This window comes from Aspergillus sydowii (assembly GCF_001890705.1).
Source record: "Aspergillus sydowii CBS 593.65 unplaced genomic scaffold ASPSYscaffold_4, whole genome shotgun sequence".
NCBI lineage: Eukaryota > Fungi > Ascomycota > Eurotiomycetes > Eurotiales > Aspergillaceae > Aspergillus > Aspergillus sydowii.
The window spans coordinates 583,288-599,200 of record NW_024467862.1 but is presented as its reverse complement, the minus strand read 5'-3'; the positions used below and the strand labels follow the sequence as shown (position 1 = coordinate 599,200).

Below are 15,913 nucleotides of genomic sequence, written 5' to 3'. Positions count from 1 at the left end.
AAATCTTTCACAATCCCCTCAACCCCGCATTATTTGATGTTGAAGGATTGAGGTTGGGCGGAAGATGAAAGCCTCGGACCGCAAGCTGGGGAGGCAAGCCTTACACGTGGATCAGATTTTGACCCACAACCGGTTGCTGTCTGGAACGACCGACGCAATCATGAATAGATTCAATCCAATGCCCTCACTGTCATCATACGCCAGTTCATGTTCTGCAGGCGTTGAAGTGAATCCGTCAGCTCAGCATTTCTTGAGGTCCGCTTTCATTCGTTTCTCTCTCATTTTCAGGTATGTATCACCGCCTCCACGCCCTCTCCTTTTGCGTCAGATCTGCAAAAGACAAGAAAAACGGTGTCGCCTGATGGCCACGACTGCGCCCAGTGAACTTCGATTTCTCGCTCGCTGACCATTTCTCGGCCAGCTGTTATCAGTTGCATTATACCCTCAAGCTTAGTTCTTGTTTCTCAATCGTCGTGGCAGCTCTTTAATTCTTGCATCGTTTGCCTTTCCGCTTTCTCTCGTCCCACACGACTGTCTGTCACTTCAAGCTATTCATCTCCGACCACAACACCCTAATACGATATCGGGACTAGATATATTTGTTTTTATTATTAACACTGTCCTACGAAAAGACCTCCAATATGGCGACGTCAATGCACCTTTCAAAGCTCCGGAATTGGTTCCTTGCATCACCCCCCATCGAGTTTGCGATCTCCAAGCTCCGAGACCTGCTGGTTGGAGCAATCAGGCAAGGGCCAGTTCCACAACATATCGCTTTTATAATGGATGGGAATCGGAGATTTGCCCGAACACACGGGATCGAAACAGTGGAGGGACATAATCTGGGGTTTGAAGCGCTGGCACGGGTGAGTCTTATGTCAATATTTGGACTCGAGAGGTTTATTTTTCGCATCTTCGGTCTCCTTTTTCTCCAAATCTCATATTGGCTCTCGGGTGTAAATATACTGGTGCTTATACTTTGTGCTACAGATCCTTGAGGTATGCTACCGGAGCGGAGTGAAGGTCGTAACCATTTACGCCTTCAGCATCGAAAACTTTAAGCGGTCAAAATTTGAGGTGGATGCCCTGATGGAAATGGCTAGAGTCAAATTATCGCAGATGGCCCAACACGGTGAGATTCTGGATCGTTATGGAGCGAAAGTCCGGATACTAGGTCGATTGGACTTGCTTCGCCCGGACGTGCTTGCTGCAGTCGATCGTGCAGTTGATATGACAAAGAACAACGGGGACTGTGTTCTTAATATTTGCTTTCCCTACACATCGCGTGACGAGATTACCAGCGCCATCCGGGATACAGTAGCCGAGTACAGCCAGCCACTCCCGTCCGCTCACTCAGCGTCGGCTCTTCCGCGGACCCCATTTTCTGAAGATCACATCGCACAAAACATTCGATCTCGAACAGTTAACGGAAAACTGGATGACTCTAGTACAGAGGGTGATTCTGTGTCAGAATCATCCACACTCGGGGAAGATGATGCCCAAAAGCCAGACCAACAGAACAAAGTCTACCAGTCTGAATCTGCTCTTTCATCCGCTGCCACCCTCCACTTGTCTGACCAGACCACGAAAGGCCGGACGGCAGCATCCACTGAGTCTGAAACCCCGGTCTTTAAATCCCCAGAGACCATCACACGTCAAACCCTGGCCGAACACCTACTTACCCGCGACAACCCTCCACTTGACCTGCTAGTTCGCACATCTGGGGTGGAACGTCTCAGTGACTTCATGCTCTGGCAGTGTCACGAGAACACAGAAATCGCCTTCCTAGACATCCTTTGGCCTGAGTTCGACCTATGGCAGTTCCTACCCGTTTTATTAAGGTGGCAGCGGAGAGTCTCCAAGGCGAGGAAAAACCCAGATGCCGAAGGAAATTATGACGGTGAGCTCCAGGAATCCTCAGACGAGAGCAGAGAAGAGCTTGTGGTCAGTTCGAATGCGAAGGCGAAGAGTTTATAGTTTATTCCTTGATACACTTATATATCTATAGACTAGCAATTGGGTATAGCATTAGAATTCTGGGAGTTTACGGCCTTTTTCCATGCACTCATGTTCGGGGTTAGCGGTTAGCACCATTGACGGGAAGATATCGCATCTTTGTTGATATTGTACATAATAAAACTACATGCACATACAGTCGGCAGCTATTTCTCGGTTATCTATGTATCATGCCAATGTGATGATAACACGAAGGTAGAAATACAGCCTACAGACTACTAAGCGCTGTACATGCTCCTAGAAGCGTCGGAAAACTTGGAGTAACTCCGATACCGCACCATAGGAAACTCACGTGATCATCCACACGGCGGGGGGATTGCCTTGAGAACAGCCCGAGATCCCTCCAGTGACTCACTTCACCGATCAAATATACCCATTATCTCATTCCAATCGTCATAATGGCCAAGCAAGTTTCTGGTTCCAAGGTCCTTCTTCTGGGCTCAGGCTTCGGTATGTCGTTCACTCCTTCGCATTGTCTTTACATGTCGACACAGAACCCCGCATTGACTTTTTTTAAATGCGAAAATGACTGACCGGTATTTTGTTATACAGTTACCAAGCCTACCGTTGAGGTTCTTAGCAAGGCAGGTGTCGAAGTAACCGTCGGTATGTCCTTAGAATCGCGAATCAACGCCCAATTGGTGATTTCTGGGAGACTAACTATGGGCCCCTCTATAATACAGCCTGCAGAACCCTCGAGAGTGCGAAGAAGCTTTGCGAAGGATTCAGCAACACCAAGGCTATCTCACTTGATGTCAGCGATGATAAAGCCCTTGATGAGGCCGCTAAGCAGGCGGATCTGCTCATCTCGCTCATCCCTTACACCTTCCACGCCCAGGTGATCAAGTCCGCTATCCGCACCAAGAAACATGTCGTTACCACATCCTACGTCTCCCCGGCTATGATGGAGCTGGACCAGCAGTGCAAGGACGCCGGAATTACTGTTATGAACGAGATTGGTTTGGACCCAGTAAGTGTCTACCTCAAAAGTTCCTGAGGATTTACTAACTTTGATCTCTTCCTTAGGGTATCGACCACCTTTACGCCGTCAAGACTATTCACGAGGTATGATGCTCCTCTCTTATAACCTTTCACCTACAAAACGCTAAGGGGTTACTTTTGCTGCAACAATAGGTTCACGCGGCCGGTGGTAAGATCACTGACTTCCTCTCTTACTGCGGTGGCCTTCCCGCTCCCGAGTGCTCCAACAACCCTCTGGGCTACAAGTTCTCCTGGTCCAGCCGTGGTGTCCTGCTTGCCCTCCGTAACGCCGCCAAGTTCTACAAGGGTGGTGAGGAGGTCAGCATTGCTGGCCCTGACCTCATGGCCACCGCCAAGCCGTACTACATCTACCCCGGCTTCGCCTTCGTCGCATACCCTAACCGTGACTCAACCCCCTTCCGTGAGCGTTACGACATCCCTGAGGCCCAGACCCTCGTCCGTGGTACCCTCCGCTACCAGGGATTCCCTGAATTCATCAAGGTCCTCGTTGACATCGGCTTCCTGAGCGATGAAGCTCGCGACTACCTCAGCTCCCCCATCAGCTGGAAGGAAGCCACCCAGAAGATCCTCGGCGCCACTTCCTCTTCTGAGAGCGACCTCGAGTCGGCCATCTCCTCCAAGACTGCCTTCCCCAACAACGACGAGCGTGACCGTATCCTCTCCGGTCTGCGCTGGATTGGCGTCTTCTCCGACGAGAAGATCACCCCCCGCGGTAACCCCCTCGACACCCTCTGCGCCAGCCTCGAGCAGAAGATGCAGTACGGCCCTGACGAGCGTGACCTGGTTATGCTCCAGCACAAGTTCGGCATCGAGCACAAGGACGGCTCCAAGGAGGTCCGCACCAGCACTCTCTGCGAGTACGGTGTTCCCGGTGGTTACTCCGCCATGGCTAGGCTCGTCGGTATTCCCTGCGGTGTTGCCGTGAAGTTGGTTCTTGATGGTACTATCAGCCAGAAGGTAAGTCACCCTATATCGTCAATTTTCAACTGAATCCTCTTCTCGATTGTTCCCAGCCCCTAACTTTTCTTATTTTAGGGTGTTCTTGCCCCCATGAGCTGGGAAATTTGCGAGCCTATCCAGAAGACTCTTAAGGCCGACTACGGCATTGAGATGATTGAGAAGACTCTGTAAATGTCTTGAGTTATCGTTCTGAAAACTATTACGACGATCTAAAGATGACTATTTATAAAAATAAAAGGATAGAAAAGGATAATTCTACAAAATATGAGAAATAAATCCATATACGTGCTAGTAGTTCGCTTATCCTATCAATGCAAGAGTCTGAACGCGCTCCTGTTTATCCTGGTCATGAGGATGAGAAGTTGTTTCACGAGATGATCCTGCTGTCTGTCGTGGGCGATTTGATATCTATCTACCTACTGTATTACTAATAAATTACCCAAAATGTTTGTACACTGCGTAAAACCCACACGCCAAATCAGTTGTACCTAGGCTGAGGTGCTCATGGGCGAGTAGGTTTCTTCCTCTCCAGTGCATTCGACAACTTCAACGAGGCCCTATGTAGATCAACCTCAGTTGTCCGAAGGTCAGGAATAGGATTTGCCGTACCGTAACTCCAAGCTGGCCCAGTCCCGTTTATCGACCAGGTCACATAATTTAGACTCGGGTTGCCGGCCCTGAATCTCGTTCAAAGGACCGTCCTCCGTTAAATCACCAAACATAGATTAACACATCGCCTGGCGGGAGTTTGGGCTTATTATTGTGAGTGTCCGAGATACATGCGACGCGGATGGGTGTTTCGCTGCTGACCTCTTTTTTGTTGTAGTGACCTCTCGCCTGTGGTAAGAGGACGACGATGCAAGTCAAGGAGAATCTTGGCTCATTTGCGCCGGCATTGCCCTGCGTGGCTAATTGCACTTGACCGCGCTGCAGCACTTATCCTAAATGGTGCGAAGAAGACATTGACGATGGTATAGCAACCGGGATCTAGGGCTTTTCATACCCTCGACACATGCCTCGCAGATCACAAATGCGAAATATGAGATTCTGCAAGGAAAACCCGACCCAGCAGTGATGCTGGTGAAGGCGAGAGGGGAGATAATGAAGAAGGCCGTGGACGGGAATGTCGGCCGCTTTTCGATCTCTTTTGATATTGATGGTCTCACACGGACAACCCTCCCTTCCTTAATAATGCTTGACAGATTTTAGAAGCGGTGTTTACGACCAACACTGACCGAAATAATTGGAAATCATTGCTACTACGAATGAATAGGGTGCATCGATAATACTTTGGTATCTTATCTTCATTCGTTATCCAGTTCATCTTTACATACTCCGGAGTTCTAATCATGGGAAATTCTATCGTATAATCGTGCAAGACGTGCCCTCACGAGGGACGCGAAACGGAGACCGTCCGAAAAAGTGGTGAGCACTGCTGCGACGGGATAACAGCTTATCACCGGTTTCAAAAGGCATGGGTAGCGGGTAGTTTCCTTCCCCTACCGAAGAGAATCTAAATCTATATCACGAACTTGTCCAATATGTCGGTAGGTGATCAGAGAATAGTGCCAAACCTATAGCAAGAAGAAGAACAAACATAGTAATCAGTAATTGTCCCCAGGCAAATGAACGATATCTAGAGGGAGATGGTGAGGAAGCAATTGACTGTGATACAAGACAAGGATCGACATACCCGAAAGTCTGCTTGATGCTTCGCACGTAGTAAAGTTCCCAGTTCTGTTTGGTGACATCCTCCTGGCCAGCAGGAACGCCGGTCCATGACACACGCATTTGAGTGACACCGTCAACGTCGTTCTGATCAAAGTTGATCTCGAGAGTACTGAAATGACCCGCAGGCCACTGAGCCAAGCGCCATTTCTGAACCAGCAGTTTGGGCGAGTCGAGCTTCACAAATTCACCGGTGACATTGCCATCGAAAATCGAGAACTTGCCACCAACATGAGCGCCATCAAATTGACGTGGTGCTCCACGAGTAAAAGCTGCGAGACGCTCGGGTTCGGTGAAGGTCTTGAAGAGCTCCTCAGCCGTTGTACGGAATTCATCTGAAGCAGTCACTGTAGCGGTGTTGACAGAGACCTTTGCCGCAGTAGTTGTAGTCTCGGTCTTGGGAGCGGAGACTTCTTTCTTGGTCGATTGAGGATAGGATGTCGCCTTCGTGAAGCCGCTGGAGGGGTTCACACCAGGGGCGTGCTGGAGATCTTTCCCGTGTTCAGCTACCAGGGCAGGGGCAAGCTTGGCAAGTTCCGTCCTGAGCTGTGGGACTAGCTTTGAGCGCACAAGATCTTTCACGGGCTGCTTGGAGGAAGAATCCGAGTAGTTTTCGATCTCGAACTATACGCGGAGCATCCAGTCAGCTCAAGAGCCCGGAATTGGAAATTTGGGGCGTTTTAGGGAAAAAACATACGACAAACTCATCTTCCTCTGTGTCGTGGGCTACCTCGGGAATCGTAATAGTCCCACTCACAGCCTCCTCTTCCTTAGTCTTACCTATTGGAACGGCTTAGTTATTACTCGGGAGATATTCAATTACAGCTAAATGCGTACCTTCATACTCCAACTGCAGCTTCACATCAAACAAAGTGATGACTTTGCCCTTTCTTTGGCTGACATCTACGTCGCCATCCATTGTCAGTAAATTGGACACCTTTGCGGTGACGCCATCTTCCTCGGCTGAAACCGCACGGAGATTCTCGGTCAGATAATTCTTGGCCCATCCGGAAGCATCCTTGTTGACCCAATGCCAGTTGTTGGGGTTGTGAAGAACCATGGTGGAGAGTTGGGTATTTATTTATACGTTTAATCGTGTAGAAAGAAAGGAAAATTCTGCTGCCAGACTGAAACACTCAAATGAAATCACGGCGTGGATTGACTTTTATATCTTCAACGCTAGAGGTTCTGCTAACAAACATCCAAATTAGCATTTGTTTTTCTCCACAGATGAAGTGAAAAAAAGTGCTAGATGGATGCAACAAAATTCAGGATCTGGGTAGCGTTCCCGGATCAGGAAGCTAATCAGCATTAAGAGGGATACGAATATCCAACTTGCTCTGACTGGTGCCAGCTAGTTGTCTCATCATGTGAAGCAAGCGGGGGGCATTTGTGGGAGAGAAGAAAATTTCGGGGCGACTTACAGCTTCGACAACAACGTCCAGATCCAAGGGCACTGTAGTAGAGGTAGATCAATCGAGTCCACTCGGCAACAATGGGGAGATTCGAGAGAGAAATACCGCCGAGACGAGGAAAGGGGGTTAAATAATACGGCTTGCCTGCCCGGGACTTGGTGAAGTTGAACCGAAAGATTCAGAAGGAAAGCTCTAGAAGGGGATGCGCCCACGTGACATTAGTCATTGAGCCCTATCTCGATCTGGGTTAGCGCGGACATGTTGGGCTCCTGCCTCATTCGGTCAAGGGACAAAGAAGAAACGAGGAAGGTGCGAAGAAGAAGCCCTGACATCAATGCAGTCAACTTCGTTACAATCCATGAGGCAACCATTTAAATCATCGAGTTTTTAACTACGAAGAAATATCTTGCTGCTGACATGAGAATTAGAGTGCACAAATAAGGAAATCATCACAACATCCCAGCTGCTCCTACGCCAGCTGCAACCAGGCCACCAATAGCTCCCCAAGCTGGAGACTTCAACCCACTGGCTTGATCATAACTGCCATACTTCTCGCACATCCACTTTCCGTCCACCTTTGTACAGCTCCCCTTAGCCAGGGTACAGTAAGCTACGAAGTATTGTTAGCGGTGGCCAGCATATAGGTCACTGAGGGATCCCTACCTCCATCCCCACAACAAGTAGCAAGCTGCGGTGCACACCCATCACCACAACATTTCTTACCAGTGTCACAGCTTCCGCCATCAGAGCAACATTCGCCGCCTATAGGAGTGCAAGATTTTCCATGGCAGCAATTAGAAAAACTTTGGCAACAACCGTCTAAAGCCAGCGCAGTGAGTTGGTTGCCTGGCAGGGGAATATGCAGAACGTTTACCTGAGCATTCCTCCTCTGTACTGCTGCATGATTGACGGCTGAACAAATCACGCGCGGTGATTGTGACGTCGCTAATCTGGGGTTCAGACTCGATGGCAGGAGTGAGGCTTCTACCGTTCTTCTCGATGGGAAGGTCCGGGGTAGCTAACGTAGACATAAGGAGGAGTGGAAGGACTCCAACGGCATGAAGTATGGAACGCATGATACAAATCTCTGATTTGGCACAGACGTCGGAACAAGAGGCGGTTGCTTGCGCTCAGTAAAATCCCGCCACAAAGGATCAAAACAGACGAACATGGTCAGGAAACGAAAGATGAGCGACCATGCTCTTTAAATAAAGATAGAAGTGAATGCGGCGCAGCATTTGCTGCGGTCGAAAGAGACCAGCTATGCCAACTGTGTCCCATCACCTCTCGTCCTGCACTTGGAGGGTGGAATACGAGGTCCGATGAAACGCTGTTCTATGGGCGACAACACCCATGACACCTGCCCTGGCACTCATGGGTCATCTACACCATAAAATCTTTTCTATTGGCTGTTTTGAAGATCAGCATAAAATTAAGAATTCATCCATGTCAGTGACATGTCCGTATTCTTTACTTTTGTCCGCAGAGCCTCGTCGACCAGAAGAAGCCACCGCACTGAGCCAAATACCGCAGATTTGACGTGCACCGTATGCGTTATCCACACCATAGGATTTCCAAATCATGACATTTTCGAATCAGAGACTTGTCATAGACACCGTCCATATCAGTGGTAACTGTTGTTCCCTGACTCTTGTTCAGTAGTTCGCAGCCTCTTGTCGTGGGCATCAGGCCTAAGAGTTTGAAATCGCGCAAACGCCGAGACGCCTATCATTTAGAGCAAATCCGCCTCGGGTTGGGGTGTATCACCCATACCTCCCAGTGGCCAGCACCGATGTGCCAAGCGGTTGAATGAATCGCGGGCTTTTGATCAGCCCGATCAATGCCCCTCCTACTATTTGATTTCTTTGAGCGGCCAGCAGGAGGAGATCCGGGTCTCCGGCGGGGGGTTCTGGGAGAAAAAGAGGCTCAGCACAAGGGTCAGCATTCAGCAAGTGCTCGCGCCCTTGGCAATTAAGGGCCTTTGGGGCCAACCGAGGGTTATCGTTCCAAGATGAGGCTCAAAATTTTGTAATGGTTGTCTAAAAGCTGGTCCAACCTGAGATGCAGAGCTTACTGCGTTTGGACTATAGAGCAAAACTACATTCACCATAGTAATACCGACAAGGACAATCCGAAACATCAAGTGTACAGAGTAGCGAACGAATGAGGGTATCTCTCGGTAAGTAGAGCAACAAGAATAACAGCAATGGTAAGAAAACAGACATCTTGGGATCATGTTCACATCAAGCCTGCTCCAAGGATTCCAAATCCTCCCATCCATCCTCTCTCTCCAGCTGTTCCCGGACCCTCTGCCTCAGCGCCTGGATCTGGCTCCCCAGCGCCTCAGTCCACTGGCCCTCCACGGTGGCAACCTTATCCTTCAAATCATTCGTGAGCGATCGCTCCTCGCCCGCCCGCGACTGGCCCATCTCCGCACTAACAGTCTCCTCAGTCTCCCCGTGCCGGATCCGCTCCGTCTCCATGAGTTTACTGTTTGCGCGCATTACCGCAGACTTGACCTCATGTAGCAGGCAGAGTAGGTTAGTCTGAGACTCGATGTACTGGTAACTCGACTTCTCCGCATGCGAAACAAGCGTATACAGATATTGCAATGGGTGTCGCAAGTAGCTCGGGTTTTCATCATACTCGTTAGCCGGGATCTGGATCTGGAAGCCGGCCAGGTTATCAGGGAGCGACTGGACGAGGGTCAGGAGTGATGGACCAATATCCCAGAAGGCAGAGAGTTGCATTTCGACTCCGCGCACGACATTCTCCTCGATGACTTCCTGGAAAGATTCGAGGCGGGAAAGCGCGGCACTTTCGTAGTGGCTGCGTCGATCGAGGGCATCGCGGGTGAAGAACGCGGTCGTGCTGCGGACTTTGTCTTCGTTTTTGGTCTGCTTGTAAGGGAGAATGACCACAGATTTATATTTTTCGTCACGGGCCGTAACGAGGTCATACATTTCGCGGTGGAGTTGTTCGCGGGCCTCGAAGAGCCATTTGAGTTGCGTAAGTTTCTCGAGGAGCTCGGGTTTCTCATCGCCTTCTTCCTGGGTTTGATCTGGGGACTCGTGCTGAGCGTCGTCGAAGAGTTTGCTGCGGAGTTCGTCGATACAGACTGTTGCGCGGTCGATGCGGTCGGTTAGGATTGCCTGCATAGGCTTGAGGACGGTGTCCTGGTAGCTGTCGAGGAGTTTTTTTGTGAGGGCGCGCTCACGCTGGTTTTCGTCTTCTATGAGGGCCGCTTCGGCTTCAGCTGCTTCCGCGAAGGAGATGCTGCCGTCTTGAATTTGGTTCTGGATATTGCTTTTGAATTGGCGGCGGCTTTCTTTGATGCGTTCGTTGTGCGTCGCCCAGAGGACGTCGGAGTCAGAGGCGTGCCGTTGAATGGTGGATTTGATTTCGGAGTGGTCACTAATTGAACGGACGACTGTTCGGTAGGTGACGAGTTCGGGGTGGCTGTTGTTAACAGCGGGATAGTGACGCGGGTAAGGTGGTGGGAGAGTGATGAGCCTCGAAACGTCCATTTTCTGAGGCTCGGTGGATGCGCTGTAGCTACTCAAGCTTGGGGTTGGATATTCTGGATGAGCTTGGTCCACATGCAACCCAACCTTTTCAGGCGGATACTCGTCTGGGCCATATGCAGCAAATTGGTTGAACTGGTCATCAAACGTATGCTCGGCGTCCCCGTTGCTTCTAAGCCCAAGTGGGAGCCCCATATACTTGGATTCACGCTTCGAGCGTCGAACTCTACGTTCACCTCCCTCGCTGTCTGATCCGGTCTTAGATTCCCACCAGCGACTGGGTGCACGCCCTCTAGAGCTCATCTCATCATTGCTAATTCCAAGACTCGCTATTGGCGAGAGGCATGGCTTGTAGTTGTTCCAGGACGACTCCCCGCGGGGGATGTCCAATTTGGGACCCCGAATAGGCCGTCCAGCAGCCGGTTCTGGAGCCGGTTTTGGCGGTAGCTGGAAAAGTTTTTGATGCAACTGTTCCAAATTGAAGGAACCAGAATCAAATACCTTGGCGTATCGCTCACGCCGAATCTGGGTTTCTGCAATGATAAACTCAGTAAACAGCCGTAGAGCTTCCGCCTCATCGGGAGCACTGGCTTCCTTCTCAATAAACTCTTTATGTCTCTTTGTAGCACCTTGAATAAGTTCGACATCCTGGTTTACAACAGAATCCAGAGACTGTCCGCGATTGAGTGACGGCCGCCGAGGCTGCAGAGTTGGAGAGCTAACAGTGTCATTGGGCAAGTGAAGGATATGCGAGATTGGGCGGTCTTCCCTGCGACTGAGTCCCGAAGACGGCCGCGAATCTTGTCCAGTCTGCAGCGGAGGAGTTGGGAGGGCTTTTGGAGGAAGCACCTGGGATGAAGTCTTCTGGAAAGAGGATGAGTGCTCTGCACTCGGTGAGAAGGGTGGAGTTTGCGCATATCTTTGTGATGGTGGGCTGAGAGGGCTGGACTCCCCCCGAGGCGTTGAAAAAGGAGACCGGTTTGAGGAGAACAAGCTTGCTCCAGACCCCCGAGATTGAGCTGTAGGCATATCGCTGTGGTTGCTGCGTGGTGTATATCTTGTAGACCCATCAGACCGGACGTTATCAGTCCTCTGCTGCTCACCGAGGACGAGGTTCGATGGTTTCAGTTGATCGAGCGCGTCGGCCCAGGGGTTGTTGTTGGTCGTCGACATTGCACTATAATCGTCAAAAACCTGGCTCTGCCTATTCCTGCGTTCAGTCCTCCTTTCACGAATTCCCTTAGCGCTCGTGTCTCGAACTGCTGGGCTACGGAACAGTCCACTGCTGGAGTTCCGGGACGGATGGGCTGTGCCATTGGACCCAGAACCGCTAGTATCGCGAGTGATCGCTTGGCTTGAAGTGTCGATACTTGGTGGCGCCCTGTCCTGTTGCGCGGCAGAGGTGGCATGATTCTCATCCATCCAACCTGCCGGCGTTGGTGGGACACTACCCAATCCAGTTCCTAAGGACGGGGGTTGACGTGCTGTGCGCGTGGGAACCTGCGAGCTGCGCAAAGATGATGCATCGGGCCTTCCACTTACACTCTGCGACCTCGTAGCTGGCGGGGGACCGGGAGGAGGTGGTGGAAGCGGCATTCCTGGTTCCCAACCCGGGTTTTGCGGTGATTGGCTCCTCGATTGGCTTGTAGCTCTCGATGTGCTTGCACTTCCTACAGTTGGTCCGGCAGAAACTGCTCGTCTAGAGTTCGGAGGGCGGCTCAAATCATCCTGTTGAACAGCAGCGTTTGGATAACCATACGCGTTCGATTGAGATGACTGCAAGTTGTTGTCCGAGACCATGATATACGGTCGAGAGCCGGTATTGGAAGAGGATTGGTCCTGGTATACCTCAGTGCGGTTGCGAGAGGACGACCTGGAAGAGGGCATTCCCTGCGGTAAAGGTGGAGGAGGCGGAAGTGAAACCTGTCTACTGTGACTTGCATCCGCTCGAACATTAGAAACGGGACGAGTACGAGGTAATGATGGTTGCCGACTCGAGCCCGTGTACGGAGATCCGGCATTAGGGGACGCAGTGGCGTGGGCTACAGGGTCCACCTGTTGGTGGTGCTGCTGTTGGCTTGGAGGAGAATACGGTGGAGGTGGCGGTGACAGCTCTATATATATCGAGATTAGCCCTGCTCAGGAATATGAAACGATATCTATCATTTCCAATTCTCTGCAGAGACAAATAAAAAATGCGAACTCGGTCATCACCAACGATCAAAGAAAATAGTACTGACCAGGCTCCGGGGCGGCATATCGGTGCTGTGGAACGACTCGAAGCATGTTGCCCGACTGTGCATATGGCGACTGGCCAGTATTTATCGGGGCATTGTGGACGGGTCCCCAGTCCTGAGGGTTATAAGGGGCATTGTACTGTCTGGACGCCATTGGGGAAGATCCGAGGGGCCCACCAGCGGAATTCACAGCGGGTGAATGAATGAATGGGCTGGATAAGGAGGTTGTAGAAAGAGGAGTTGCTAGGTAGCCCGCGCCGAGTCCGACACCAAGTCCCTGTCCCTGGAACTGGGGGTTATTAAAAGAAGTAGTCAAAGGAGGCGGCTGCATGGCATATTCGCGACGGCCAGGAGAAGGTTGACTCTGGGGCGTCGGCCAGCCGTTGTTTGCTGTATATGGACTGGACGACGGGTCGTCGCCAGTGTGACTTGGGGACCGCCAGCTATGAACAGCCTCAAGTCAGCCTCGGGAGCTCCTGAGATACGAGCAGAGAACGAAGGGAGGGATGGAGAGGGGCCAGCGCGCACCTATTCATACTGGCGCACTCAGGAACCAACCAGGCATGGTGGCATGGTTATTATCCGCGCGGTGGAAGGGGTGAAGGAAGCGACAGGTCCCCTGAAGGAGAAGCGAACGCGATACAAAGAGCGAAAGGCTCCAGCGGGATGATTCTCAGGCCAACCAGGTGTGGAGGCTGCTTGCCGTCCTGTTGGAAGATGGATGCAGGTGAGATAAAAATAACACAGGCCTGGTCGGGATCGGTCTGCGTGGCTGCAGAACCTGGAGCGGAGGCCACAGTCCTTCGTATGCAGCCCTGAGCGTTTCATCACAGCCGGCGTTGAAGTCGGCGCTTACAGCCATGATTGGCGTCCTCTCAGAGGTCCATCTCGGGGCTCTCCCCACGTCGCCCAGCAAACCAGCGCTGGAATTGCCAGCCCAGCCGTGTCCAAGAGTTCGAGGATTGTCGGGGCTAGGCTAGAGTGGTGGTAGCGCTGGATGGTCGAGTTTTGCCATTGGGCTGGGCTGATCAACTTGGACTGTTGGAGGATGATCTGCTCACTTCTAAGAAAAGCAAAGAGGGGTCAACCCAGCACAGTTTCAAGGTCTCACAACGAATACAATCGCGATTCACGACCCTGCACAAGAACACAAAGCCTATTTGGGTTCGTCAACCGTCACAAGCTCCGACTACTGCACGTTTACAACTTGGAGCCCTGCGTGGGCTTTCCCAATACAGATGAAGCATGATTTGTTCATAAAGATAGATTATATTTGCAGTTATATATCGAAATGATAATAAGCGGGGTATATTTGAAGGAAATAATAAATGGAAATCATGTCCACGTTGTCCCTACAAGCTGAACCATGTTAGTATTTGGTTTCGTCACTAAACATAGAAATCGCCAAGTCCAATCGAACAGTTTCAGATATATTGCCCTGTCACAGGCAGTGGTCATCAAGGTAGACATATGTTGACCGTCGTGATAAAATTAAAGTAAATCATCATTGTAGGAATATGAAGTGGCAAGGAAACAGATTGGGAACTCACAATTGGAAAATATTCAAAGCACTGTCTTGTGTCAGTTATCCTAGTTACTTCGAACCATCAGTACTGACGATCGACTAGAATCCATCGAGTGAACAAGGATGTGACGGCTGTCAGTCATGACAATTTTCTTCTTAGTCGGCAAGGCCAACTTAGACATATGCTTGTCTTTTTTTTTACGTCGACTCATCATGAGATAGGTGCAGAGGTATTGAGAGCAGTTCGGACATACATATCATAGAGATTTGTCATAACGAGCTGCCGAATACACATCTTATTACAAGCAAACCTGAACAATAGTCAGTGGTACGTTCTCAAACGGAATTATGCGTATGTAGCAAAATTTTCATGTCAGGAAAGCATGAATGGTATAAAAAAGATGTTGTCTGCATCGAAAACTCGAATAAGACTCGTCATCTAGAAATCATCATATGAAATGGGGGGATCGAGATATAGTGAGTTATTACCTTAAAGGGATGCGAGCAAACTGATGGTCCGTTATGCATCCGAAAACTAGCGTGGGTATTAGCCTCCAACACGGCAACAATGAATAGAACATGTTTTGCGATCCAAGATCTCAGTGGGCGAGGTTTTCTAGGCCTGCCGCAAAAATGGCTTATCCATCACGACCGGTCGTCTGTCGGACGCCGTCGGAGCCCAGTGCCGCTTCATCTTCGAAAGGATTGGCATGCAAAAAAAAAAATTGATAAGCTTACCATCGAGGGAAGGATACCCTTGAATAGCGTGTTTCCTAGATAACTTTTAAACGTCAGGATATGCCATAAACAATAATAACAGAGCACAAAATAATAGACGAGTTTGAAGTCAGAAATAGCCATTTGATTTCTTCAGAAACCCCAAGGGTCTCAGTCGGTAATTTCCAGCGTATATAAATACGAAGAGCATCATTCAAAGTACATGTGGATAAGGAAATGCAGTAAACACGTACCGTTGGAGTATTATCTGTGTATGCACAGTTGAAATTAGTAAATGGGATGGTTAGTTCTATTTGCGAGTTAGCATACTGCAAACAAGTTGCTAGTGAAGTCCTGATGAGATCTCTTCGCAAAGCATCAGACTGACGTGCAAAGAATTGAGTTTTCATGCCCCTCGGGGTCAAAGACTCTAGTTTGAAATGGTTCTAGGTATCATCATACAGAGGGAAGGGTGTGGGCAGACAAGAGGTTGCAGCGCTTACCAGGTGGCTCTCTGCTGAGTGCAGAGGCAGTTAGTGGATGGTTGTATGATTATCTGTGCAATTGCAGCATTGTGTAGATAGGCTTTTGGTATCCCAAACATAAAGGAACCACAAAGGCCGAAGCCTGAAAACTCCGAGTTCTGGTGAAAAAGAAAAGCTGCGAGGGTTTCGCGAAGTTTTTTAGCTGCTTCGACCGGAGCTAGTTTTACCGAGACACTAGCGTGGGACTAGCCTCGCTTGGGCTGGCCAACGCTGCTTAGTCAGTTATCAGCTGATCAGAGAAAGA

General features: G+C 50.1%; 5 protein-coding genes across 5 annotated transcripts; 2 read left to right on the top strand and 3 right to left on the bottom strand.

Moving 5' to 3' along the window:
* Positions 1–641: 641 nt before the first annotated feature.
* ASPSYDRAFT_57094 (undecaprenyl diphosphate synthase family protein) lies at positions 642–1,977 on the top strand (the record flags this gene model as incomplete). The annotated part of the gene is made up of 2 exons (XM_040849317.1): positions 642–866; positions 991–1,977. The coding sequence occupies 2 exons, from the start codon at positions 642–644 to the stop codon at positions 1,975–1,977; spliced, it is 1,212 nt and encodes a 403-aa protein (XP_040703318.1).
* A 437-nt stretch (positions 1,978–2,414) lies between these two features.
* Positions 2,415–4,149, top strand: lys9 (saccharopine dehydrogenase (NADP+, L-glutamate-forming); the record flags this gene model as incomplete). The annotated part of the gene is made up of 6 exons (XM_040841838.1): positions 2,415–2,466; positions 2,569–2,622; positions 2,700–2,986; positions 3,043–3,081; positions 3,151–3,975; positions 4,054–4,149. 6 exons carry the CDS (start codon positions 2,415–2,417, stop codon positions 4,147–4,149), a joined length of 1,353 nt encoding a protein of 450 aa, XP_040703317.1.
* Positions 4,150–5,533: 1,384 nt separating this feature from the next.
* On the bottom strand, positions 5,534–6,766 carry ASPSYDRAFT_88427 (AHA1 family protein; the record flags this gene model as incomplete). The annotated part of the gene is made up of 4 exons (XM_040852004.1): positions 5,534–5,552; positions 5,672–6,330; positions 6,404–6,486; positions 6,544–6,766. 4 exons carry the CDS (start codon positions 6,764–6,766, stop codon positions 5,534–5,536), a joined length of 984 nt encoding a protein of 327 aa, XP_040703316.1.
* A 691-nt stretch (positions 6,767–7,457) lies between these two features.
* On the bottom strand, positions 7,458–8,290 carry ASPSYDRAFT_43856 (uncharacterized protein). Its single transcript, XM_040846750.1, has 3 exons — positions 7,996–8,290; positions 7,785–7,940; positions 7,458–7,731 (listed from the first exon to the last, which is right to left on the bottom strand). The coding sequence occupies exons 1-3, from the start codon at positions 8,150–8,152 to the stop codon at positions 7,571–7,573; spliced, it is 474 nt and encodes a 157-aa protein (XP_040703315.1). The 5' UTR covers positions 8,153–8,290; the 3' UTR covers positions 7,458–7,570.
* A 1,074-nt stretch (positions 8,291–9,364) lies between these two features.
* On the bottom strand, positions 9,365–12,931 carry ASPSYDRAFT_148622 (uncharacterized protein; the record flags this gene model as incomplete). Its single annotated transcript, XM_040841826.1, has 2 exons — positions 9,365–12,780; positions 12,886–12,931. The coding sequence occupies 2 exons, from the start codon at positions 12,929–12,931 to the stop codon at positions 9,365–9,367; spliced, it is 3,462 nt and encodes a 1,153-aa protein (XP_040703314.1).
* Between the last annotated feature and the right edge of the window lie 2,982 nt (positions 12,932–15,913).

What these genes read in the sequence shown, in the direction of transcription:
- ASPSYDRAFT_43856 (XM_040846750.1), bottom strand. Translation starts at nt 8,152, where the DNA reads ATGTCTACGTTAGCTACCCCGGACCTTCCCATCGAGAAGAACGGTAGA. An exon ending in TACAGAGGAGGAATGCTCAG is followed by an intron (nt 7,941 to 7,995) that starts GTAAACGTTCTG and finishes CGCTGGCTTTAG; the next exon opens with ACGGTTGTTGCCAAAGTTTT. An exon ending in TACTTGTTGTGGGGATGGAG is followed by an intron (nt 7,732 to 7,784) that starts GTAGGGATCCCT and finishes AATACTTCGTAG; the next exon opens with CTTACTGTACCCTGGCTAAG.